General features: G+C 36.7%; 1 protein-coding gene and 1 long non-coding RNA gene across 14 annotated transcripts in view; one reads left to right on the forward strand and one right to left on the reverse strand.

Moving 5' to 3' along the window:
- The window catches only part of mino (glycerol-3-phosphate acyltransferase mino), a 43,700-nt gene extending 21,803 nt beyond the window's left edge, over positions 1-21,897 (forward strand). For 9 of the 13 annotated variants that reach the window (XM_067117038.1, XM_067117030.1, XM_067117047.1 and 6 more), the window contains exons 2-13: positions 3,133-3,515; positions 8,471-8,632; positions 8,890-9,071; positions 9,514-9,747; positions 9,922-10,109; positions 11,329-11,462; positions 13,142-13,634; positions 13,960-14,144; positions 14,404-14,575; positions 15,258-15,340; positions 17,752-17,889; positions 19,149-21,897. In XM_067117038.1, the coding sequence (XP_066973139.1) occupies positions 3,243-3,515; positions 8,471-8,632; positions 8,890-9,071; positions 9,514-9,747; positions 9,922-10,109; positions 11,329-11,462; positions 13,142-13,634; positions 13,960-14,144; positions 14,404-14,575; positions 15,258-15,340; positions 17,752-17,889; positions 19,149-19,580 (2,676 nt within the window). In that variant the 5' untranslated portion in view covers positions 3,133-3,242 and the 3' untranslated portion in view covers positions 19,581-21,897. Of the gene's footprint in view, positions 1-3,132; positions 4,499-8,470; positions 8,633-8,889; positions 9,072-9,513; positions 9,748-9,921; positions 10,110-11,328; positions 11,463-13,141; positions 13,635-13,959; positions 14,145-14,403; positions 14,576-15,257; positions 15,341-17,751; positions 17,890-19,148 lie in introns of all 13 variants that reach the window. The other 4 variants (XM_067117070.1, XM_067117064.1, XM_067117008.1 and 1 more) reach the window with 2 other exon arrangements.
- On the reverse strand, positions 21,577-26,785 carry LOC136846267 (uncharacterized). The gene is made up of 2 exons (XR_010855353.1): positions 26,647-26,785; positions 21,577-21,689 (listed from the first exon to the last, which is right to left on the reverse strand). It is a non-coding gene; the product is annotated as an uncharacterized lncRNA (long non-coding RNA).
- Between the last annotated feature and the right edge of the window lie 980 nt (positions 26,786-27,765).

A 27,765-nucleotide genomic window follows, 5' to 3' on the forward strand; every position in this document is an offset into this window, starting at 1 on the left:
AAATTTTATTTAATTTCTGTACAAGGCAAACTACAATGTTTAGCTCAGGGTAGGCAAACACCATATGTATTTTATAACATCACATAGACTCATTTCAAACCAAATTTTCATAGCCCTCTGCAGTTATGCTAAGCTATATTATGCAGTAGAACAGTGGGCTACACCTCACACGAAGTTTGTTATTGCAAGCTTTAACATTCAAAATACTGTGATAGGCTATAACACATATGCCCTTGAAATTTAGTAAAGTAGAGAAATAAGAATTATAATATGATTCAGTACACAGTTTTTATTGATAAATTAATACTAAAAGATGGGGATAGATTTACTTACTTGTGAGTGATAGTTGATAAACATAGGAAATACTGTATTATGGTATGATATGAAATGTGTAACTTTGCTCGTAAAATCAATGAAAAATGATAATGGACTGTGGTGATGAATAGTGAACACGTTATTAATAGATTTTGTTATTGACACATTAACTGCTTATGTTTATGATAAATTTCATCATGTTTAGTTAATTTTCTTGTTTTATTGGATATTTTGATGATTTTCAAAAACATTTTTTTGTAATTTCATCCATTTGAAAAAGAAAGGATTTGTTAACCATTACTAACAGTAAAGTATGGGCTCCTGTCATGGGTTTAATCTTAGCTTAGTCTCGAAAATTCTTAAAAGTTTCTAAATCATACATTGTATAACATTTGACCCCCTATTTATCAGCTGAGAAAAACCTGGTCTCTATTTGAATATGGTATCACTCAGTATTTAGCAGATCTTAACATTTTATGAATTTAGAGCAATTATTATATCTCTTTTCCTCTCCCAAAACTCATCCCCTCCCAGTCATTCCCCAACATACGCACTGCACCCCACAGCCTGGTCTCCCAGTCCACTTCCCTCAAGCCACATGAAACCAATCTCTCCCCTTCCTCAATCCCCCTGCTGCCTCACACCCAAAGACCCACTTCCTCTCCTCCTTCCTGCACATCATCCCCTTGCAACGATCCCCCAACATCTGCTTTAGGAGTTGAGCCATTGTCCCTAACGTCACCCAGAACTGTGCCAAAAATTGGTAAATTACAGCGTCATGTCGTTGTCAGGATGCAGCGGGGAGGACTCATGGAAGACCTACTACCCAAAGCATTTCTCAGAAAACTTCTAAATGTCTTCACCGCAACATCAGCAACTGTTGATACATTCATCGTGGGAATTGTAGAATGGCTAAATTTCCAAAACATTTCTTCTCCCCCTCATGTTCCCCTTCCTCCTTTTACTTCTCCCTCCCCCCATCCTCATCCTTATCTCCACGCTCGTGGCCCCTAATCTCTTCTTCCTCCTCCCCCACTCTCCCCTTCCTCCTAATCCTTAAAGAAGCAAGACAAGAACAACAGTACCCCCAGCCCTACTCCCTACCATCCTTGCATACCCTTCACTGCAAAACTAACCAACCATCCACTCTTTGCCAACTACACGCTAAAAAAAATCTTAACACACGAAGTTTCCCATCATACGTTTTCAGTCAGATTCAACCTCTGCCTCTAGCCTTTTGATGTAACTTCCCAAATAATCCTATCTGATCCCCTACTAAACTCTATACTGGTCATAACTTCACATCAGTTTTATATTGACACCATGGTCATGTCAACACTGCAAGAAGAGATACCATTTAAACCTGATAACAAAGCTCAAAGACAATCTAATGGAGGTGATGGCATCCAAGAAGTAATATCATATTCCATTCATATATGAACATTTGGAACCTACCATAAAGTACTGGAATAATTGGGCAAAACTGTATTTTAATAGGTGAAATAGTAAAAGCAGCTGAATTTTGCAAAAGGGGTTATTCACACATTTTTAAATTGTTTAGAATATCTAAAGGGAGGGTCATCTTGTATCACAGGAACAACTAGCAATGCATTTCAAGTACTGTACTGTATTAACAGTGGTAAACAGTAGCCTTCATAACCTTGATATTTAATAACCAATCCAGGCATAATATGCTGAATAATTTTTGCAGACAATATGCAGTGGGAATAGGTGGTCCACTTGTCACCAGAATGCTCAACAGCTTAATTGATGTAGCAAAGTAATGCTCACAGTCTCATAATGAAAATACTATTTGGTACAAGACCTATAAGTACGTATCTTTGCTCTAATTTTCATAAATAATCATAAACTACCAGGCAATATTTTGAAGCAAGCTTTACCACTATGACAGGTACCTAATTACAAGTGAAACTCCTTATAATGTTCAACTAATTCCAGTTCCAACAACACTTAGAATGTTGCACTACCATCCACATAAACTTTCAGCCTCCACAAGACAACTTTGGGTATCATGAGAAAACGACAAATGTTCCAAGTGATGAGCAATGTACGGAGCATTTGGCAAACTGCTGTAGGCATAAAATCTCGGGGAAAAAATTGGTGATTTTTAAGGGATAACATCAATTTATCTTTTCCTTTTTGATAAAGAAACCAGGTCTTGCCTGATTTTAATTCTTATATCATTTTCTTCCCATCCAACTGTAAATTTGGTGGAAAGCAAGAGATTAGTCTGGTACTGATAAAGTTCTAGGTATTCATGCATTAAATCAACAGGCCAAATTGAATAGCTTTTATTTTTTAAATGTTCACCCAGTCTATACATTAGTATTTTTTGGTGTAATGCGAAACGTGCATTCAACACATATCATTGTCACTCGGTGGGAAAAGATCAGTTGAAGTCAAATAGTATACAATAATGTGATAGCTGAAATTTTTTTTGTCAAATGCTTCATCATCGAAATAAGTCACTGTATGGCAATTTGGAGAGAGAAGTTGAGTAAGGGCAGTTTGTATAGACCATTTAAGGTAGAGGTCCAGGCTAACAGGGCATACTTCTGTGAGGAGCAATAGGAGAGTTTCCAGGGGGGGATATAGAATAATGTATGATCTGTGTGTTCATTTAAAATGTATTTTTTTTTTATTTGTATATATAGTAGGGTGCATATGAAAATAGCATAACAGTCAAACTTGAGTTATTCATGTTTGTAAATTTTTGGATACACATATTACTTGCTTTTGAATGTGTGTACAGTTTAAAGCCAAAATTAAGTAAAAAAATTTTCTTTATTTTTTCAGCTTACAGTTTTTCTAAGATTTATACAAGATGGGCCGTTGAGCAATGGATTATTAATGTATTTAACCACTCGATAGTATTTGGAATTTATTTAAATTTACCTGTAGATTAAATGGAAATAATAACCGACAAAAATGCGTTGGGCTTGTCATGGAGACAGCTTGACTCCCCCACAAAGGCATACACAACTATGACCATTCCCAACACTGCCACCACTGTGACCATCCCATCTGTTGCAACTAAGGTCACGAGTGCTCCAGAACCTCTGGGCACCATGTGGGGCTCGGCTGCTGGTCACCCTCTGGCTGCAGAGATTGCTGCGAGTACAATGCCCACACCACCGGAATCTCCTCTCCCTGGCTGTCTCTCGGAAATAAAGAGTAATGTACGTGACGCTGTGTAATTCACTATTTTTTTTTCCAGGGTGTTTTACAGGTTAATTGGTTTGAACTGTACAGTACTTCAATATTTAACTGAACGCTACAGTACCCTTTTCCTTGCTGCTGTAGTTGGAACCATCAAATTGTATTGCTCAGGCATATATGCACTACTGTATGTAGGATGTAAGGAATAGAAAAAATTGGGGAAAATATTCGTGCTTGGATACAAATCATAGTTTTACATTATTCTTGTAGTTAACACAGGTTAAGGTTCCAAGGCAGTCTACAGTGTACTAAGTCAGCAGAAGGACTTTTGCTGTTTCTCTTGAGTCCGCAAGTTCATTGCTTTTATTTCCACACTTGAGGATTTCATCTTAGCAAGCTGCCTGATTTCATCGATTTTTTTTCCTTAAGTAATGGCAGTAACTGGGCTCTCCTTTTAACTGTCTGTTTTGTATATTTATTCCTGTATTCATCAGTGCCTGAAACAAAACGTTTACAATGTTCTGTTGCATTTTGTGCGTGATGTTGACATTGGTGGAGAGTCCATATGTCAAAATCTTCTACCCTAAGGAAAATGGATGGGAGCTTACACAGTAACTGAACCAAGTAGATGGAGCTGTTTAGTTTTTCACTTTTTGATAATGCATTGAGCAAAGAGTGACAGATTTCTTGTATGTTGTCTTTTGTGATTAAACTTTCAGTATTTATATTTGTATGACAATTATGACCAGAAGTATATGGGGATTTTAATACAGTATTCTTATTTCTTTTGAGTGTTTCTAGCGTAGAGTTGCAGTCATCTTGCCCCAAAATGCACCGAAGAATTTAGCTTCAGTCATCTTCAAAAGTTGCTGAAATTGGAGGAGTTGTCTGCTTTCAGTCATGAAACTTGCCTTCAGTGAAGTGTGAATGAGTTGACATGGCATTCCATCTTATAATTGGTTGATCTTTGATGCACCTGCAGGTGTCTTATGCATCATCCCAGGTGAATATTATATGAACTCGGTCATCTAATGTGGCTTTGGAAGAATTCTTGTCACTTGAACTTGAAGGAGAAGTTCAACCAATGTAAAAACTTTATGGTGAGGGATTTTCTTGTATGAGATTGTCAGCCCTAATAGGTCCAAGAAAATAGCTGTGAAAATGTGGGTGAGTAAGAGGCCTACCCATTTTTACAGTGGTATTTGACTTTTTAAAACTTTTTTTTTGCTATTATTTTTAAAAATTTCATATTACTTTTTGAGGTGAAACTTACCTTCTATCATTTGCTTTATATGCGACTACTTAACTCCGGTTCGACAAGTTTTGAAACTGAAACAATCATTAATGAATGCTCCCTATAGTTAACCCCACTCTTTGGAGGGTGGGGTTAAGACAGCGACTGCTTTGGTGTCATTCTTCTCTTGCTGATGAAACCAGTTGGATGTGTAGACAAGTTGGATCATCTGGATTTTGGCTTGTATTTGGCAATATGGATTCTTCTTCTCAGTCTTCCCTATCAAAATCTGTTAGACTTTGTAAGGTGAATGGTTGTAAGACCAGATTGGGTTAATTTAAATACAGTACTGACAAAATATGCATTGAACATTGAGGGGTGAATTGTGATTCAGACAAGCATTGTCTGAAATGCAAGGATTGGTCTTGAAGAGATAGGGAAGATGGTAAATTTTTAAATAAGAAAAGAGAAGGTTAGACTTAGAAGAGAGCCAACAGAACAGCTTGTCTTGGATCTAGGTTTGGTTTAGAATTAAAACTTTGGTCAAGAAGATAGAGATAAGTCTATAGTTTCTTCTCTAGAGGATATAGATCCTTCTACACCCAAAATGTCAGCTCGGGGTAGTAGGTGAGATTTAATGCGATTGGATATTTACTCATTTAAATGTAGAATTGAATGTTGTGTAACAGTTTTGAGTCTTTCGCATCTAGTGTATTGGCAGGAACACCACCATATTTCTAATCATTCCTAGGTGGCCAAGGAGGCATTGGTTCCCAGTCCTTCTGGAATTGATAGTAGAAGTTCCCAGGTAGTTACCTTCATGGACAAATCTGCTTCATCAGTCGGGGACAGGGAAGCTTCATGGAAATACCAAAGTGCTTCATCTAACTGCATGGAAACTGTTGACAAGCTCTTCAGCTCTAGAGACTTGTTTAAGTTGTATAGCAGGTCTTTCCTAACAGCAAAGGGAAAGTCCACTAAGGTCTGTCCACTAAGTTCTTGTTCAGTACAGTGGAAGCTTGATAGATCGTGGTGCAAGTCCAGGGGTACAGTATTTCCTGTCTTCACACCAACATTAAAAATTTAAGTTGCTGTTGCTCATGAGAGATGCCAAAGGTTTGTTAACTCCATCAAGGCTATAAATCTATGCTGGCTTATGTATTAAGGCATTCTGGATTGGGTGAGGCGAAGCTACTCTCTCATTTGAGCTGGAATGCTGAAGGTTCTGCTAAAGCCACTTTTATGGGACCTAGCTGTTGTCTTGGGACGCCTTAAAGGCCCTCCTTTTGAATCCCTGAGAGAAGTTTCTCTCAAGGCTCTTTCTTAGACACACTTTCTGGTAGCCTGGCTTTCGGCCAAAGAGTAAGTGAATTACAAGCGATATCATTGTTGGTAAGATGTTCACGTACTGGAGCAGAACTATCTTTATGGGCATACTTTTGTGCTAAAAATGATCTCAAGGCCAAAGCCCTTCCAAGAGTTTTCTCAGTCCCCTCTCGAGAAACTGTAACTCCTGAGGAATAAGAGCTACTTTTATGCCCTGTTAGGGTTTTATGGATGTATACTTTCCATCTTAACCTTTAAGGAAGCAGTGTAGGAACCTATGCACTGTCAGAATCCTGCACCTATGTGTGAGAATACCATGGCTTTATTAAATCCTTAATCCTGGAAGCACACCATGCATTGTCTCCAGAGGATTGCCTCCTTTTGATGCCAGAGGAGCAGCTAGATCTATTAGTTTGCATCAGCACCTCTCTCTAGACCGACAAGTTTTGTTGGCACAGTGAAGGTGTAGCTATGTGTTCACTTCGAACTACTGGAGGGCCGTCGAGGTCCAGTAGGAAGACTGCCGTACACTAGCACCTATAATTTCGGCATGGGAGATTTCTCATGGTCTTCCTTTTATGTGTTATGAATGGGTGTTGATTCTTGTTATGATCATGGTATTATGCTTAGTTGCACTGGCTTTGTATCTCTTAGGTAAGGGCAAACAGAGTTCATTAGAGTAAGTAAGGTTGGACTTGTGTTGTAAAGCCATTGCTCCTTATTGGAGAAAGCTATTGTGAGCTGTTTAATAACTACCTTTTCATGCAAATTGGTGGTGGTGTTTTGGGTGTGAGGTGCCACAGCAACTCAGTCAGGTAGGTGGTAATTCTTTAAGGCTCATGTTTAGCTGTGGTTTAAGCTCCCATCAGCTCTGCAGGCCCAAGACGCAGAGGCCTAAGTTACCATTCTGCCTTGCACGTTCTCAACCAATTTGCTATATTCAGGTTCCAAGTGCCACCTCCTATAGTAGTTGACCTCACCTGATGAAGATCCTCATCTGACAAGTCCTTTCCATGGGATCGTATTCATCAGGCACGCAGTGATAAGGATATTTCTGATATCTGATAATTGGTTATAGGGAAATCTCTTACCTTCCTCGAGCACACAGTGTTGAGGTCAGCAAATGATAGAGGGTAAGTTTCACCTCAAAAATAATGGTTTTATGATAAAATAAATTTTTTAGGTACAGTAATTACCCTCTTATCATTGAGATCCCTCCCGCCCTTCCTCCCTCCCCTCTTGAAAGAATAAGAGAATAATAACCAAAGCAGTCACTGTCGTACCCTCACCCTCCAAAGAGTCGGGGTAGCCTAACTATCAGGAGCATTTGTTAACAATTGCTTCATTTTTAACACTTGTCGAACTCACGTCAGAGGGTAAGTGCCTGAAAAATTGATTTTATCATGAAAATCATTACAGTATATTTTAAAATGACCGTGGTGTATGATGAGTTATTGGTGCAACAAGATTGACAGGATCTACCTCTGGTAGAGTAGTTTCACTCAGCAGCAGTCATTGCTGAGCTTGCTCAGTATACATAATGCTTGATTGAACATGCCTACCAGTGGTTAAGGTTTTATGAATTGAGTTTTGGATTTATGGAACATGGAAATTATATATTTTGTTTTAACCGTGGTTTGTGTTTAATGTTAGCATGCAATATATGTTCTTGACAAAAACACCATTGACTTTGAGAGCATTAGACTTCGGTCAGAAGAGTTAACTGCATGGCCGTATTTATTTTAAAAAAGAAGATTTTCCTACACTTGGTGACAGAGTTTCTTTGTAAAGTTAACTACCCTTTGTTTTTCACCTGCTACCATCTTTAGGAAGTCTGAAGTTGGGCTGAATATCATTGGTATGGCCACTCCATATGTCGGCTTGTTCTGGCTGCAGTAGAGGTTTAAGTTGCTACTGGAGAGAAGCTCTAGTTGTGACTCAAGCCAGTATGGCTCTAGTACAAACACTAGAGTGGATTTAGTCGTGGCTGTGGTTAGTGCAGCTTAATTACAAAAACTGAAGCACGGCTCTTCAGGGGAGCTTGAGTGGCTCTGGTATTCTGTTAAAAGTGTCGATATGGTTCCAAGTCTGATATTTATACTGGAAAGTTGGATTTTTACCTCTATTTCATATCCTCTTTCTTCCATTTTACTGTCCACCCCCTCCTAACAATTGTTTCATAGTGCAACTTCGAGATTTTCCTCCTGTTACACCTTTCAAACATTTTTTGAAAGGTCAGCGCTAAATGACCTCATAGGTCCCAGTACTTGCCCTTTGGCTTAAATTTTATATTCCATTCCATTTTACCTCGATTTTTGTTCTTGTTATTTTATTGGAAGAATATTTATATTTCATCTTTTTATATGTCAAAGTTATTTGTCAGAGTAGTTGATCCATTTCATCTTTTTCTTTCAGAATGGACTGATTGCGGACACAACAACAAAGATAGGGTTACGTAACATCCTACAGGTCTCTACTAGCAATCCAGATCGATATTGTCTAACTCGAAAATGTTGCTATATCTTCCACTGCATGAACCTCAAAACAAATTTCAGTTACCCAGACATACCAAACAAGGTAATGTGACTACAGAATAGTAGTTTTGTGAGAAGAAAAGGTACTCGGTGTGTATATGTAATTTTCCTTGATGCATGACATCAATTTTTTGTCTGTGTTGTATACTACCTATAGATTGCAACAGTTTTGGTAATGTGTAGTCAGGAAATGTGCTCTGGAGAGTAGTTATTTATTATACTGTAGATTAATTTATAGTTTAAGCAAGATTATGTTTAACATATCTGCCATCTGTGTACTTATAAGTGTATTTTTCGTAGATGATTCTTCAAGATGATAGAGTCGTAGTGGCGATGGAACAGACTGTCTGTGAAGAAATGGAAGAAAAGGGATTAGAGCCTGATGATAAGAAAGCTTTCTCGACACTCCTTGCTCAGCACACATCCAGAGTACACAGACTATTAAAAGATATGAAAGCAGCGATATCTACTACTCTTATAAGGTAACGTTTTCTGCCATTTTTCTCCTGTCCCACCTTAGTTAACCTTCATTGCACCATTGCACCAACTTCCAGTCTAATATTTACTTACATAACTTAATTATTGCTCACATATGGTCTAAACCATACCCTCAACATTCTTCCACTAGTTTTTTTTTATAGACACAAGTTCAGAGAACCAAAGCTTCATTGTACCTCTTCGGAAATCTCTTGGTGGGTCAAGATTTGCTGGAACACAGCAAGGATAATGTACTCTTATAAAAGGCAGCGTGAGCTTCTCATCGTGCAGGTTGCACATAACTCAGTCAAATAAGGAGTTTTTCCTTTTAAAACAAATTGTGTGTGTGTGTGTGTGAAACACAAGTACTTAAAAGTACATGAGTTTCTTGATAACATGATATATATAGGTTGAAGTGTTTTTTCTGATGTTAACTGACTTTTTCAGACTGACGGGTTACGTGTTGTTTAAAGTATTCAGCAACCTTTTGATGTCTATCACAATACACGGTGGGCAGCAAGAGGTGATAGAACGAGCAATTAAAAGAGATACTCCTATGATCTTTGTCCCTCTTCATCGGTCTCATGTAGACTATCTCTTTGTCACGTGGGTGCTCTTCAACCAACAGATTCCAGCCCCGATTGTTGCAGCTGGTGACAACCTCCGTATTCCTGTTTTTGGGTTAGTATTGGTCTGGTTGTGAAGGACCAAGTTATCAGCTTTTGTTTATACCAAGCTCATGTTTCTGAGCTGCCAAGTGAATAAGAGGTAATGGAGAGAGAGTGAGTTGTCCTTAAAAGTGAAGGTTGGTTGAAAGTTTTATTGTATATGTTTCATTCCTTTTATTGCCCACAGTTGGCTGTTACGAGGACTTGGAGGATTTTTCATCAAGCGACGCCTGGAAAGTTCTAAGTCACGGAAGGACATCCTGTATCGGGCAGTACTACAAACGTATGTGACACATGCACTGCAAGCTGGTTACAACTTGGAGTTCTTCATCGAGGGAGGTCGTACTCGTACCGGAAAACCGTGCATGCCAAAAGGTAAATCCTGTCAAGTGTGATAAGGTCAAGGGAATGTTGATGTCATGTAGTCTAAAAGAGGAGGTATTCTTTGGCGTGATATCTCGAAGGTGATGTGTATATACAGAGAGAGAGAGAGAGAGAGGTCTTATTACAGCAGAGAAAAAAAGGAATATGTTTGGAATAGTGAAGTGGATAAGGAAACATGTAAAGTGGCAAAAAATATAAGGGGGAAATGGAATATTAAAGTTGAAAAGAAAGAAAGATTGGAACGATGGAGGTAGTACTCTGAAAATAATGGGGGAATGTTGAGTGTTATATTACTTCAAGCCATTTTGATAGATATAACAGAGTAATGACTGTTAATCTTATGAAAAATTTATTATTATGTGAGAAAGGTGTACATTTTTTTTATTCCTGCTACTGACGTTTTATACTATGACCTTGTCTGATGCCCGTGTTTAGAATAGTGGTAATATATTATCATTTTTCATCCTTTGTTCATCTTTTCGGTTTCATTGGCTTGAATTTTGCTGCTTATGTCGTTTTAATAATTTTTTGCGTTGCTGGAGAGTCTTTTCTCCCAGGCAGTCACAAAATGTATTACATACTCTCAATTTCCCTTTCAGCACTGAATGACCTCACAGGTCCCAATGCCTTTGTCCTACATTTTATTTTCCATTCCATTCATTATGTTTTGCCAGTCAGCACTACTAGGAATATTTTATTAGTGACTGTTTCTTTCTGTCACTGCTAAACATTGGTACTACCTTTCATTACTTCCATGAACTCTTTATTCCTTTCATCATTCTTATGAAGGAGGATCTACAACAATACTTTATACTAAAAAAGGAAGGGAATAATTAAGAAGTAAGTCGAACGGCAGGCAGCGGAAGAGACACGTCTGTCTCAGACTGCAGTCAGAAGGAAAAGTAATGTGTCCCAACTGGATGGTGGGGCTTCCTCCCCTATTGTCGTTAGCCAACTGCCTATAACCACCTTGTTTTTTAGTTGAATGGCTGCCTCCAGCTTGCGCTGAAAATTAATCCCATATGTAAAGACCTCAGGTTTGTATTTTAGGAAGAATACAAATTAAATAATTTGTCATATTTATTCCACAACATAAGATTGTTAAGTGTTGTGTATTAACCACATAAGACCCTACCTAGGTTAATTTGTAAATGCTTATTTGTCGAACATGAAATTGCTCGTGTGCTAATGTCTTGTTTTCTTTCCCCAGGAGGCTTGTTAAGTGTCATCGTGGATGCGTATATGAATGGTACTTTGGATGATGCTCTCATTGTTCCTATTGCAATCAATTACGACAAATTGTTAGATGGGAACTTCATCCGTGAACAAATGGGCCAGAGCAAGGTCAGTGAAGTATCAGTGTTTGAATCTGTGATGCAAGTGATTGTTTTCATCTTTTAAAACCTTCCATTCTAGTGTAGAAATGCTGTTTATATTAACATGCAAGAGAAGCGAGTCATGAGAAAAATTGAGAACACTCAATATAAAATCAATTTGCACGTTGCAGCCATCCTTTTTAAAAAGACATATTATTATAATTATTGGAAAAATGAATTCTGCAGTAGTATGTATGTATATTGCTATATACAGGAAGCTTTCACCAACTTGATCAGTTGGCCTCTTCAGGCTGAAGAGGCCATATGATCAAGTTGGCAAAAGCTTCCTGTATATAGCAATATACATACATACATACTACTGCTGACTATTTTTCCACTTAAGATCACAAGAATGTGATATCAGATTATTACTATTATTCGTATTGTATCCCTGGCTTAATAAATCTCTTAGTAAAGGGCAGGGAGTACTACCAAAACGTCAAGGAATAAATGAACTTTGGAGAGCTGTTATATAATTTACCTGCTGTTACAAAGAATCTTATTTTGAGTTATTTATAAACTGCAGTATACTGTAAACTCAGTGACATTCAGACAGCCATTCGCTCTAATGAAGTTTGTTTGAAAGAGGCTTTCTTCCAAGATGATATTTATTATTATTATTTTATTATTATTATTATTATTATTATTGTTGTCCAAGCTGGAATCCTAGTTTGAAAAGCAGGATGTACAAGCTCAAAGTCTCGAATGGGGAAAGCAACAAGTAAACTGTACAGGAGGTATGACAAGAAACAACTGTAAAACAGTCTACTCATGTGAGCAGGCTCAAATGAGCATTCTTATAAGAGCCATCACAATATAAATGCATTTGCACCAAGTTTTATCTTTTAAGTTACAGTGATTCAAGTACATCACAAGGAAAGTGATTCCATAATTCGTTCAAAGATAGATCAAAACTTTGAGGCCACAGTAGGGTTGGGGGGTGAGTTTATTTGAAAAAACTAGATTTATGATTTAAAATATAGTGTTTATTAGGAAACAAAATTGCTTCCTACACAGTTTCTCACAGAGACTCCACTGGGGAGTTGGCCACCCTTCACATTCCTCGCACTTAGAGAGTGCTTTAAGCACACTTTTCCTCAACATGAAATGCACATTGTATGCAGATCTACTGTAACTGGTGGCATGAACTTAGTCCAGGGATTTTCTTTCATTGAACAACGAGATATGGGTTTCCCTTCTGCGGGCGGTAGCCATTACAAGAACAAGAGGAGTCACATGTGGTACACACAAAGTGAAAATGAACACCAAAAACTCACACTAGCCCCTTTAAAAACTCTCAGGAAAAAACACAAGGTGACCAGTGGAAACAGCACAAGTGGTAAATGTATCACAAAATCACCGAAATCAGTCTCACGGGGTGAAAAACGCAAAAAGCTCTTCAGCACAAAGCGTTCCACTCACCCAAAAACAACCTTATGTGAGTGTGGCTGGAAATACAATAAACGAACTAGGCTAGTAGAGGTCAGATTGGTGCTCGGGACCTGTCCAATAGGCATTTTATAATCAGAAAATCCAAGAAAGGTTAATTACTTGACTAATGTTTAGGAAATTCAACTAAGATTATTGTAAGGTTACTTTTATTATACATTTTGGAGAAAACACTGTATTGATTTTATTCTTTTTCAGGTGCCTGAGTCGTTTTGGGGTGCTGTAAGGGCAATCATCAAGGTGCTTTCCACAAATTATGGCCATGCCAGAATTGACTTTGGCCAGCCGTTCAGTTTACGAGAATTTGTTCAAAGTAGCAAAGCTGCTCCTCCTCTCTTAACTCCTAATCTGCCTCACAGTCAGTTAATATTAGAGTGCACACCACCACTCTCCCCATCTCAGCTAAGTTTAAGTCCACCCTCATCAAGTGGTGATATTCAGGAAGTCCCATCATTTACTCACACTTCATCAACAGCAGGGAAAGGACATCACCGATCACTGTCCAGTCCTGTTGCCAATAATCACAAGGTCATAAGGAAGAGTCTCTCCAATCCATCCAATTCCATAAATGCTGTTAATAAATCGAGCAGTAGACTGCAAGGTGCAAGAAGTAATTCATCTCTTTTTGGAACTGAAGTTACGGACGAATACAGATCCTTAATCAAGTCATTAGCTGCTCATATAGTGTACGGTAAGTTAGTATCTGAAACCCAAGAACAAAGTCAAAGTCATTATCCCAGCAGACTGCTAGTTCTCTCTTTATTTATTTAGCAGCATGAGATTATAAGCTATAAACAAAAGAATTGGAATACTTTGAAGATCTCTCATAGTACAATAAGAATAAGGCGTAAATACTGATTTTGTGGATTGCAGTAATTTTCTGTAGATTACCAACAGCAGAAAATAAAAGTTTTGCACGTTATTAACCAAAATTCGGAGAGTAGTTACATAATGTTTGTCAGCAGATTTTATTTTAGCCTTGTCAGTAAAACCTGATTACTGCTGTACTCTTCCAGATGCTGAACGTTGTCAAGCAATCATGTCAACAAATGTAGTTGCCTGGTTGTTATCATTTGTTTATCGCAATGGAGCAACCCTGACGACTCTCACCAAAGCAGTTGATGGATTGCGAGAGTCATTCAGAGCTCGTGAACGTGACACGGGTTTCTCAGGTCTTTCCAAAGATGTGGTGAAGCATGCGGTAAGTAGCCATGTTTACCATCACTTTTAAAACTTCAAGCAGTCAGTTACTGTTATTGTGTACAGATATTGATATCTAGGTCAAATGAAACTAGGAAGTTCTCTATTTAAGTCAGCTGCAGGTTTGTATCCTATGAAAAATACAAATTACGTTAAAATATGGTATTATAGAAAGGTTGACTGCACAAGATTGAAAATATATTTTCAGTACCTTCTTTGTTAACAGATCTATTGCATTGTTCTTTGTTTATAATTTGTAGATCAAGATGCTGGGAGCTGGTCTAGTGAGAGTTGAAGCCTGTCCACTTTCAAATAGTTTTGACGACATTAAAGAATACTTGGTGAAACCAATTACCCTCCTGCCAAATATCATTGAACTCAACTACTATGCTAGTGCTGTAACACCTTTGTTCGCTGTTGATGCTGTAGTAGGTGAGTACTGTTTTGAATGTTTTGGGATTTTTTCAAAATAAGTTTCCATATCATGAGTTGGTTATATGATTTGCAAAGTGGCCTTACATGAAAAATAATGGATCAGTCAGAGCTACCTTTGATTCTTAAGGCAGGCAGTATATTTCGAGATATGATAATAATAAGAAATAAACATAAAAATAAAATCACTGATACAGAAGATTCATGTGTAAATCTCTGTAGGGTTATGAATTTAAGTGTTCAGGACACATAAGATTTTTCAGTGATGTTTTGGCTCCTCATAGAATCATTGTCAAAAAGTGCATTGAAAAAGTTGCAAGACTGAAGATCAGAAACAAAATTTCATTAACTAAATGATTTTTAAAAATTTAAAAGCAAATTTCAATAATAAAATAAGGGATAAAAATTTAAAAGTACAAAAGGTATCTAAATCAGTTCGAAAGAAAAGAAGCAGTCTTGATTTGAAATTTGTAACTGTATTAATAATTGACTCAACCAGCCTTAATTCTTTTTAATAGTATGTCCTGCTGTTTCCGTCTGAACCTATTAAATTGGAGGAAAGACAGTACTGAAAGGTGTGTTTGTTTAGGTGAGTTTTTCTCTATTTCACTATGACCCAGTAATTATAGATCAAATGTTTTATGATTTTTTTTTATTGTTTTATTTTTTATGTCTTTCACAGCAACATCACTGAATTGCTTACTAGATAGAGATTTGTGGAGCTACAAAGACTGTTCCCCTGACATTCTCGTTAATAGAGAAAAGGTAATGTTTTATTTTTTCAAGTCTCAGTGTTTGCTCTTATGATGATGTTTTTTCCAGATTACCAGATAGTTTACCACTGGTAATTAGTTGTTTCATCATAAATCCATTACTTAAAATAGCCTCTTTATATTTGATGTGCCTAATGCCAGAGACACAATGGTCCACTTGTACATGAGTAATTTGCAGTCCAAGTGTGTTAGCATGCACATAGTGTTAGGTCTCAAGTAGTTAACTGAGTCACTCTGTGTCTATGAGTTAGCAACTCCAGTGATTCCCAGACATTTGAAACTAGTTTCCTAATTTTCTAATTACGCCAATCCCTGTAAAGGGGTAGGGCTGTCGGTGTACCTCTCATGATGCACTGTAGGCATTACTCAAGGTTCTTTGCAGTGTCCCTTTGGCTCTTAGCTGCAACCCTGTGCATTCCTTTGACTGTACTTCCATTCATATTCTCTGTCTTCTGTCTTACTTTTCACCCTTTTCTAACAATTGTTTCATAGTGCAACTACAAAGTTTTCCTCCTGTTACACCTTTAAAATCTTTCTACTCTCATTTCCCTTTCAGTGCTGATTGACCTATATAGGCCTTGGTGCTTGGCCTAAATTTTATATTCCATTCCAGTTACACCAATAAGATTTTCATCAGTCCATGCTTAGTTCGTGAATAGCACCACCAGTTTACTGCAGTAGACGAGTGGTAGTTTTCTAAGTTTCGTGAATACTGTAAATTCTCTAATACTTTCATTCACTATCAGTGCTGAGGTCTAGTCTCTGTGACGATACGTTTTAGTGATGATTTTAATTTTCTCCCTAATAAAGTTTTGTGTAACTGGTGGCTGTTGGTTGGTGAGAATCTTGTGATTACTCCTTTCTAATTATGTTGTTGCCATCTCTTTGGGGTTGGGTAAGGAGTGAACAAGAGGGAGCCAGCTCTCATTTGTGGTAGTAGTGTAATCATGGACTTCCTTGAATGGTTCATGATGACCAAGATATTTTTGAGTGTCTTGGTTTTTTCTCTCCCTTCATGGACAGTCTGAAATAGAACTCAAATCCAGGACTATATGACATTACAGTAACACAGATTATTCAACCAAACCAATCTGTGACAGCCATTGCTATTAAAGAAAATAATGGATCCATATGTGCTTGGAAGACTGTGAGCAAATCTTTATTGTAGTAACAATATTAAGAAAATTGGCATTAAAATTTTACCCTCTGGTAAATGAACCAGTATCTTATAATAAACATTTGACCAAAGATTTTATCACAGGCAACCTTCTGGGGTACACAATTGGTTCTCAGCTCTTACCTCATGAAGCACCTGGGTCAGCATCTTGTTTTAGCAGGCTGTTGATTTGACAACTCATATTCTCCCAAAATAAACTGAGATTTAGACTATGTTGTAGGTTGTTATTAGTTTTTTTCTAAAACTACAAAGCTTTCAAAAGCTTACAACAGTGATGAGCTGGGCTGTCAGTTGAGGCCCACTGAACCTCAGGTCTTGTGCACCGCATACCTATCATACGTGGTGCTCTAACTTCTGTTCAGAGAAGTTTTTTTTCTGGAAAAACAATTTTGGGCCCAATGAAATGACATCGTATCATTGGTTTGTATTTAAAAAATAAGTTTGAATTTTACTTTTTCTTTTTCAAAAAATTCCTATTGAATCTACAACTTGCTGATGTTAACTTTTTGAGTTTTTGAGGCTCCCCAAATTTGTGCCAGCATTATGAATGCTAAAAGTAGTGGAATATTTAAAGTCCTGTATGTAAATTCAGAGTATCCTACATTTAGCTCCTAGGATTTCACTTTCCTTAATGATTGGCAGCTTAGACAAAAGATCTGCACAGAATTCTTTTAAATAAGTACAAATTGGCAATTTTGCACCTTTAAATATTTATAAAAGGTTTCAGCAAGGTTAAAAAATATACAGTATACTATTCTGTATGCTGGAAAAACTTTTTCAAGTTTAAAATTTCATTGATAGTTACTTGCGATTATGAGCTAGCCTAGACCCTAAGGTGAGGTGGTTAGACCCTTAGTATCATGAGTAAAGTATGGAGCAGTTCTGAAAGGGGAAAGAAAAGAAAAATTGATACAAAACTGCACAAAATGAAATGTATCTGAAGACAATTTGATAATTCTTTAAGAAGTGGCAGTCAGAATGGTAACAGTTGCAACTGCCACTACCACCTGGGCTTCTGGAATGTGGCCCAACTAAGGATATTTTGTGCTACTGATTGAAACTGCTGTTTGTTAAGAAGTTTCATGTTGATTATTGTACCTAATTTATTGGTATGTATTGTCTGTACTTGTAGGGTAGTTCATTTGCTGTAAATCAATTGCAAAAGTTTATGTTACTTTTATTGGTTTAATATTTCATTTTTCATAAAATTTTTTTTACCTTTGCAGATAGTAAAGAAAGCTACAAGACTCTGTGAAATCCTTCAGAATGAATTCCTCTTTGCTCCACCATGTGCAAGCTTGGAAGCCAAAATTCACCACTCTATAGATAATCTTGTAGTCATGGGTCTCTTGGTGGATGCTGGTGTAAGTATTTGGATAAATCCTAAGAAAGTTTCGTTTTATCACTGCGTCATTTAGTTTGACTTTTGTGTTCACTCCAGCACAGTATATGCATACGCTTTTCTTGCATGTCTAGAAATAATGGACCAGTAATCATATATTTTTTATTAACTGCTTGGTGGATTCATTGTTCAGTATGGGAATACTATAATGTAATTATGGTACATAGGGCTACCAGTTTTTGATAGGTAAATATAACATGTTTGTCTCGTTACCCTTTCGCAGTTCATTAAGTAATATTGCTCATTACAAACCTGTTACGCATATTAACCAATATTCATGATCTGTGGATATCCCAGAATTTGTAATCATCTATCAGAAAAGGATCAGTGATAACCTTGATATGCTCTTTTAGGATTCCTTGATCATTTGTCATGCAACTGCACCATTGTTAACTGCCAGCTGATTTGTCATTGAGAGTAATACAGAATTAAAGAAAAATATTTAAATTACTTACTTTCACATGAATTTTTTAGTTATCCTGTGTTGAGTTGATTAGCTAAGGAATCTGATGTAGTGTCCCCATAAACTGACCCTGTCAGAGATGTAGATGATTTAGCTTTCACATTATGAATTCCTTTTCCAAGTACCTCCTAAATGCTGCATACACTAACAGAATTGGAGCTTCGCTGCAGCTTATATACTGTTTGCTGTTCCACATTTAACTAAACACCCTGGCTTCTGAAATGTGTACGTTAATTTAGCTGAGGAAAATGAAACTTTATCTATGTACTTTTGCCGTGAATCTTTTTTTTTTTTTTTTTTTTTTTTTTTTTTTTTAATCAAATTTGCATATTTTAAATAACTTTTGACTAATTTCTTTCCAGTAATTCTCCCTAGACTTTTATTATTAACCTTTTGGCTAGGTAAAAGTGGATCTTTCTCTCAGGGTGCTATTTAAACACTGTTAAAAAGACACGGAAGCACAAAGGCAACACAGTCTATAGCTTGTCATGCCAGGAGCCTAAGAGAAAAAGGAAGGTTAAATTATTTGTGATGACTTTTGAAGTTGCTTGGTGAAACTACTTTATAATTGAGAATAAACAAACAAACCTGTATTGACTTATCACCAGTTGATTTTCGTTTGTGCTCTAGGTATCAAAAAGAAGCTAGTAACATATGTGGAAAAATTTATGGGATTAATTTTTATTTTTTAACTAAAACCACCATTTCTAGTGACTTGATTATGCTAAGTATTAATTTTTGTTTTTCTTTTTTTGCAGAGAGCTGGTAGCCAGTGGTCTAATGAATCTGATGACGACGACATAACTTTCTCTCAGACTTATAGAGTTGCACCATCTACATCCTGTTTAGAAGTGATCCAGGCATGGATTAACATGTTAGTTCCTATGATAGATGCCTACTACTGCACTGTCTATAACCTTCGAACTCTCGTGAACAAGCAAGTCCCGGATAAGGAATTCCTTCAGTCTACCCAGAGCCACATACAAGATATGCTTGAAAGAGGACTCCTGACCTATGGCGAAAGCATCTGCATCGATCCTTTACGTAATGCTGTGAAACTCCTGGAGACACTGTCTGTGGTGGAGAGTTACAGCCACAGCAACGTTCGTGTCCTTTACCTTTCACGTGACTATGACTCGGAAGACCAGCTCGCACCTCTACTTGCTGAAGTAAATTCTTATAGATCTTGAAAATTTATTTTTAACAAATAAATTATTATAAACTCCACAAATTAAATTATTAGCTTCTCAACTGACTTGAATTTAGTACTGTACAGCTAATTTTTATGTTACAGTAAAACTTTACGCCTCAAACTTGTAGGTCTTGAATATCCAGTCCACAGAAAGAAGTTGACTTGGCTCACATCACCACACTGTCGTTCTGTAAATTTGAGAGTAATTAGGAACCATAAGTGTACTGACTGCATATTGATTTTATAGATATATTTGATTTTGAAATATATGTTGGTTTGACTATTGAAATTTGTTTGATAAAACCTTCATGCATTGTGATTATCCCCAATTTTATCTTCTTTAATTTTTAGAAAATTAGAGGTTAGCTGATCTGGTAAATTGGGATATATGCTAAATTGCAATTGCATAAATTCAAAGTAGTAATTGTTGCTTTAAGTATTGTGAAGTATTTGATTCACTTACAATGTGCTTTTTATACAATTGTATTTAGATGTATGGGCAGCTTCAAAAGATTAAACCCTTTTTTGTCAAAGATAATACTTTGTATTTAGAAGTATGGGCAACCTAAAAAGATTAAACCCTTTTTTGTCACAGATACTACTTTATATTTTAATTTCTTGTGAAGCTGAATGCCCTCACAAGTCACCCTTTTGTTGACAATGAATTGTTCATGGTAATTTTGTGTGTCAAGTTCACTCATGTTTAAATGCTGTGGAAAATGTATTACATAATGAAGGTTATATTACAAACTTCAAATAAGGATTGTTTTTTATATGCAAATACGGTGAAAACTGACATTTACATAGTTATTAATAAGAAAAAATGGAAATGACTTTGTCATGGCATGTTGAGGGGCTGCTCCAGTGGGTATCAACTGTTCTGTCAAGTTCCTTGGTAAAATGTGTATAAAGTTAACCCTACTTAGATTTCATCTCAATTTCTTTACAAGTAAATCTGTATTGTGATACCTCTGGAGTTCCTACATTGGGTCCTCTTAGAAGGTCCAGAGATTTCCTTGGAACTGAAGCAGCCTTTGAAATGGGGACAATCAGAAATGGGACATATACTTATTTTCTGTGAAGGAGAAACTAAGCATCGCTGTTGTAGGGTCATGGACTGTGCAGCAAATAAAATAGTATGATAAACCAATTAATGCCAATGTTTTCCCTGTGTGTACTGGTATGATAAATCAATTAATGCCAACATTTTCCCTATATGCACTGAAGTAATGCTGGCTCCACCAACATTTTGTGGGAAATTAACTAGCAGAGTAGCAGAATTTCCTAAAATTTTCAAGTCTTTTAATCCTTTCTGTGATGCATGCTCAAACCACTGTCCCTTAAAAAGTTGAATAACCCTGTAAGTTGACTATTAAGTTGCATAGTTGAGTAATTTGAAAAAAATATAACGAGGCCCCCAAGAGAACCATAAATGAGTGTCATAAGTTGACTTATTGGAGATAAGCTCACAAAACATAAATTTCTAGGTGGCTAAAGAAACAATGGGGTGGATGGTTATCCGTTTGAACATGTATCAAGTAGGCACCATGGCTGAGTGATGTACAGTGCTCAGACTAATGACCGCTAGGGCAGAATTTGGTGTAAATTTGTACCACTATCTACTGGGGGCCAGAGAAAAGGAATGGGGCTAGCAACCCAACTGTAAAGGCTTGCTGAGAAACAAGAAGGCTGTGCACTTCTGGCGAAAAGCCCACCAAGGTGACAGGTGAAAAGAAAATCATGTATATACATCCAAAAGGATATGGTTTAGCAGCAACCTTAAAGCAAAAAGATTTTTCTGAAAGCTAGAAGCTAAGCCCTCTAGGGGGGAAAAATTGTTAACAAACAAAAAATGTTAAATATAACGTGTATGTATATTCCCATCTCCTGTAACACTTGTACATACAGTATATTAATTTTTGTAAATAAAGAAATCATTTGCTTTACCTACGTACTCTTGAGAACTGCATTTTTCCGGCTTTTGTGTGTGTGCCTCGTACCCCTTCTTTAGATCCAAACATTCCTCTCGTTTGCAGCTTTACCGTGAAAGTGATGACTTGTGCAGTACCTTCTTTTCCAGCTCTCCTTTAAGCTCTCTTCTTCCCCTCTGTTTGTTGGAGGCAGAATATGATTTCATTAGTTAATTTCTGAACGCTACTCTCTCTTGGAAGAATGTATAGAACTTCTTGTGTTTCAATTGTAAATCATGTAGATATCCATCATATCCTGTGCTTAGTTTATAGAGATCGTGAAGAATATTTAACCCTTGAATTCATTTTAGTATTTTTGTTTTATATATTAAATTGTTATAAGTACAGTAGTTTTGCTTTAATCCTATTTGAAATACGGGACAATACCAATTATGCCCCTTATCAGGGTGATTAACATTCTTGTGAGTAACATTCTTGTGAGTATCTACTGCATTTTGCCAATTCAACTGGGTAATATTGTGTAAGTTCTGTGTTCTGATAGCAAGATATAAATTATCCCTTATGTTAACATTACAGCATTCAAGGATTAATGCTGGGATCAGTGACGTTATTTACTGTGTCAGAAAGCGTGCATTTGCATATAGTCTGATTTACTATAGTTTTTCTTCTTGTGATTTTTCTTTAATATTTTCATAAAGTTGATTTTCACAGCAATGTCTTTCAAGGGCAAGTCAAAACAGGTTAATTTACACCTGACCCCTTCAAGCATTCCAGATGGTTGGTGGCCTCCACTGGAAGCAGTGCTTTAAATGCTCTATGATCAAATCCCTGCCACCAAGGCCTTTAACATTTTCCTACAATAATCTCCAATTGACACGTGCATTGTGTAAGCATGCTCTGTATAAATATTTTGTTGCTGGTGAATTAGGTTTCATATCCTACTCCTCAAGTACCTTTCATGTACAGGCACTATACTTAAGCAGCAGTCTCTAAGGTCAAAATGCCACAGCTCAATGTTGTGGGGTTTTCTATTAAGAAGTTTTATAACAAAGCAAGTATTTCATACAAAACCATCAATCATATTATGCAATCTCATGCTACTAGTGTCACCACAGACCCTAAAATCTGACAAAAAAACTGGTAGAATGCTTAGAGACTAGCAATGAGCGTTAAGAAGTATCTTAGCCTGGGATGAGCGATTCTTAAAAGCTAGAGACGTAGCACCAACTCAGTAATGGTAAAAAGCAAAAGGGAAGTGAAAAACAATGTAACAGTGGTGACCAGTAAATTTCCAGTCTAAAACTGAGTAGAGTAATAACATGTCGATTTTTGGTGATGAAAGTCAAGTAGAATAATAACACTACAATTTTCAAGTGGTAACTGAACAAGGTTATGAGACTGTATAAGATCAATAGTGATTCATACTTCAAAAAGAAATATTTTAGTACATCTTACAAAAAGGGTTAATGGTCTTTTTAATAGAAACAATGATTCAAATTGGTGAAGTTCTAAGGAGAGGGTAATTATAAAGACAACATTAATATAAAAATCCTAAAAGCGAGAGAAACATTGAACAAGTGAAATCAGTTTCAGATACACGATTAAGAATAAAAACTATAAAATTTGTTTTAAATTGTAAAGCTCTGAACTTAATTTTAGCATATCAGAGTATCTGCAACTGTGAAGTTAGTACTGGGTAACCAGGAACCTAGACTCTTAGATATCCATCCACCAACCACCTGTTTCATGTAGACTGAACTTGTAAGTGAGATAAGTAGGGTTTTGAGGAAGACACTATGAGTATGATCGAAGGATTTGTCGAACTTGTTTATGATACATATAAACATGATCCATAACCACCCCATCAATCATACTGTGCCCAAATTGCTATTTAAATGGGAGCCTGAGTGTCTGAGGTTGTTTGTATGGGTCTGTTGGATCCAAGAGATCTCTTGGAACATGTATTGTGTCAGAAACCACAGCTCTACCCAAGATGTTGATGAACTCTACAGCAAGAGAGAACGGAAAGGGGGTTCATAAAGGAACTGGCTCCTGAGGAAAGAAAAAATAAGACAACAATCACTGCCATATTTGCACTTGAATTAATTCAATATAATCTCATACAGGAATATGCAAAAGCAATGCAACTAAAAAGTGTTAGGTAGAATCAAGAAAACTTGGATTGCTACTGTATTTCCAGACATCAAAGATGCTATTTTTTCCTGTAATAAATCTAGGAACTTGACTGATTCCCCTAGAAGCCAAAGGATACATCTTTCATGGGCCTAAACAATCCCCAGAGGGAGGTTTTCTTTTCAAAAATGTTATTAAAAACACCTTGATGTTTATGATGGAAAACATAAACAGTGCAGTAAATTCTAAACTAATTCTTGGTGAGGCATGTGTGAAACAACATACAGTATGTTGTTAGTAAGGGATAGAAAATCCAAGAAGAAGTTGAAGAGGTCAAGATTTAAAATATGGGATCTTGAAGGAGAACAATGTGAGCGATATAAGAGGTGTGTAAGTGAAAGACATCAAGTAGGAGCAAATTTTAGATAGGATGGAGTTGGTAGAGTAAAAAATACTTGAAGTGATAAAAAAATGAGTGAAAGGTGCAGAGGACGCTGTTGGATGAAGTTTAGGCAAAAGTCTAGGGCTATCAAGGATTGGAAGGTGAGACATGCAAGGTGCTGAGGGACAATATAAAGAAGAGGAAGGGGAAACTAAAAGGACAGTGGACATTGCTACTGGACGAGCTACACAGAAGCTAAATAGAAGGTAATGAAGAAAGTAAGGTGGAAAGGGTATTTACAGAATATCACACTCGAGGAAAAAGAAAGGACAAGATCTAAGTCAGTCAGCTGTCATCAACAATAGAGAAGGAAATATCTTGCATAAGGATGGTGAAACAAAGATGATGGTCAGATGATTATAAGCGTCTTTTAATTACAGAAAAATGAAAGTGGGGATTTGGAGAAGACAGGAAGAGCGGAGGGGCCGGTGATGGAGTCAATGTACAGAAGTCGAGAGGGCTGTAAGGAAAATGAAGAATGCTGAAGGTACTTAATAGACGGGGAAAATGGATATTGGAATTGATGAGGCAATCTGGGAGGATTAAATAATACCAAATGACTGAGAAGTAAGTATGATGGCAAACATGTTGAAATAGAAGGGAGATGAGTGTGGTAATCATTGCAGAATCAAGCAAACAATGTTTGTTGAAGGTTTTAGAAAGAATACTTGATGAGAGATTAAGAGCAACTGTGAAGATTGGTGAGCAGCATTCAAGTTTCATTAGAAGGAAGGGTACAGTTAATGCTGTCTTACAGTGAGAGGAAAACGGCTGGAAGGTAATGGAAGCTACTCTGTACTTTTACGGATCTGGAAAGGAATCTGATGGAGTAACAAGGAAGATAGTGTTTTTGGCATTTCAGAAAGAGGAAAAGTGCCAGAAAAGTTCATTAAGTTGGTCGAAATGTCTAAAAGAACATGGACAGCAGTAATGAGAGCCTGTGGCAAAACAGAAATGTCTGAAGTTAAGAGTTGGTTTGCATTTCTGTTTGTACTGTACTGGTTATAGATGGATTGAGTGAAGTTACCTGGAATGAAAATATATGGGAATTACTACATGCAGATGATCTGGTGATAATGACAGACAACGAAGTAGAGCAAAGAAAGGTAAAAGTGGGAACAGGAGTACTGTACAAGAATTATATAAACACAAAATATGATGGAGAAAGCAAGAATGATGACAAAGAGACAATGGGAGGGGTGTGGATCAAATGTTTATCATGAAGGGGGGGGTGGTTAAAGTGTCCAGCAAGCAGGGAGAGATCAGTTATTTACGCAAGATAGAAGAGGTGTAGATTTAAGTGACAAAAAAATGCCAGTAAACTGATACTAAAGATCTGTTGTACTGTAATCAGATAAGTGGTGTTGTATGGTTCAGAAATATGGGTATGAAGATGGAAGGAGGAACAGAAGCTGGGCCAAACACAGATGAGGATACTGAGGTGGATTTTGGAAATCTCTTGGCGCAGAAATTTAATCACTTTATCCAATACAGATAACACAAAAATAGATGGAACTTGACCCACTTTGTCATTTAGTTGATTAAAAACACTTTAGCGGAAGGTGTGAGTGCAACATTCTAAAATGTGGTCATACAATCAGCATGCATTTGCTGGTGCAGAAAAGCAAATAAAAGATCATTAAGCGGCTTGAGGAAATGAGACATTTAGGGATGGGGAAGAGGTTATATGAGAAGCAGTTGCATGACAGAGAAGGCAGAACATGCAATGGTTGGGTTGGGTTAAGTTGGCATTTTTCTATGCATCTCTGTAAAACTTTCCTCGCTACATTTCCATACCTCAAAAAATACTCAAGATTACAAGTAAACACAAAAACATGAGATAACCAGTTTGAAATATACTGTCACAGGCATATGGCCAGGTTGGTGTAAATGGCTACGAATGAAGCATAGCCTATCACTGTAGGCCTAGACTATTACCATAATGACAATTAAAAATACATTCCGAAATCACAGTATCCAACATATACTTTTACAGCTCTAATATAATTCTTGGTAGATCTAAGTAGTAGCTCCACGGCGGCGATTTCCTTCTAACTTTACTTTTTCTACAGTTTTTTGGTTGCCAATTATGGATTTACCTTGAATTTTTGTCGCACGAATATAATTAACCTGTAATTAACCCCTGAAGTCCATCCAACCAGGGGTTTCCATACGTGATCTTCACAAGACAGAGCATGGGTACGTTGTTTGGAACGGTTCATATCCTGTTCGGCAAGTGCAATAACTTGTTAACATATGGGTACGTTAACAAGTACTAAACACGGCGAAGGGACATTCCATTTGGCTGACAACAACGTACCGCCAGTATCAGAAGCCTTAAAAGTGCAGAAAAAACAAGTTTCCAAGGTAAAAACAGGCGCGGAGCTAATACTTAGAATTACCTAATTCTTATTTCTATACTGAAGGAACTCTTATGGTAAATGTAACCTGTAATTAAATTATCATTAACCTAACCTAACCATTGGCCAACTTATACATGCCTAGGCCTGTCAAACCTTATTCTGGTATATTTTCTTCTCCTGGGATTAATCACTTACCTTAATGCTTTCTTTTTTGTGTGTTTATTCTTCGTCTGTCGAGACTTCGCTCAATTGTTGGTTAAAAAACTAAAATAGTATATTGCTAAACCTTAAGTACAAAGATAATAAGCTCGGAGAAGAGTTCCCAGACGCCGCCATTCTGAAGTTAACTGAATTAATTCCTACAATTATGTATTGATTCTCAATTCATAAACTCGTGAATATCAATATACTATACAACATACAGTACTCAATATATTTTCTTTTCTGTTCCATCAGTTAAATTTCTAGCTCATCTTTTTACTGCTATTTATTCAAAGTTTTTTTTAAGTCCCTCGGGTGGATTTTGATTTCCAAGCGTTGCAATGCTGTCATGACTGTGTTGCGCGAATAATATAATCATTTATACTTAGCCTCTCCGTCCTGTTGAATTTAGCTGACCGGAATTCTTATTATTATTATTATTATTATTATTATTATTATTATTATTATTATTATTATTATTATTATTATTATTATTATTATTATTACAAGCCAAGCTGAAACCCTACTTGGAAAAGCAGAAAGCTAGGCCTATAAGTCTGAAGGCCTCCATGGAGAAAACAGTCCAGTTATTGTTGCTGACTATAATTAAAATAAACATTCTGAAGTATTGTAAAGTAAAGTAAAATTAAGGACGATTAAAATTGGAAACAACAAGGGAATAAAGCTTTGCAATTCATGTGAGTAATGCCAGCAACTGTGTTTGTGGAGTGAGCGCTGAGGAACCAGGAACCAGTACATACAAGAAAAACGAAAAGTTAATGATAATGTATGACAGAGCAATAACAAACGAAATCATATTAATAAACAAATGATTTAACTGCAGAACAAAAGTATGAAATCCTTTATCATCAGCAGTCCCTGTTAGACCTACAGGCATATTCTATGTAAAGTTCGCCCGGAAAACCGAATTATTAGGCATTTCAAGAAACCAACTTTGCGAGAAGCATCACAAATGATCAGATTTCCTTGATTTCTGAGAAACTTCTCATAAGGAAAGGAACTTTGAATTCCGTCTTATAATTAAACGGTAACAAAGACAATAAGCAACGGAACAACATTAGAATTTAACTGTAACAAATATTTTTCTTTTAT

The sequence above is a fragment of the Macrobrachium rosenbergii genome, chromosome 2 (genome assembly GCF_040412425.1).
Source record: "Macrobrachium rosenbergii isolate ZJJX-2024 chromosome 2, ASM4041242v1, whole genome shotgun sequence".
In the NCBI taxonomy this organism is placed as follows: domain Eukaryota; kingdom Metazoa; phylum Arthropoda; class Malacostraca; order Decapoda; family Palaemonidae; genus Macrobrachium; species Macrobrachium rosenbergii.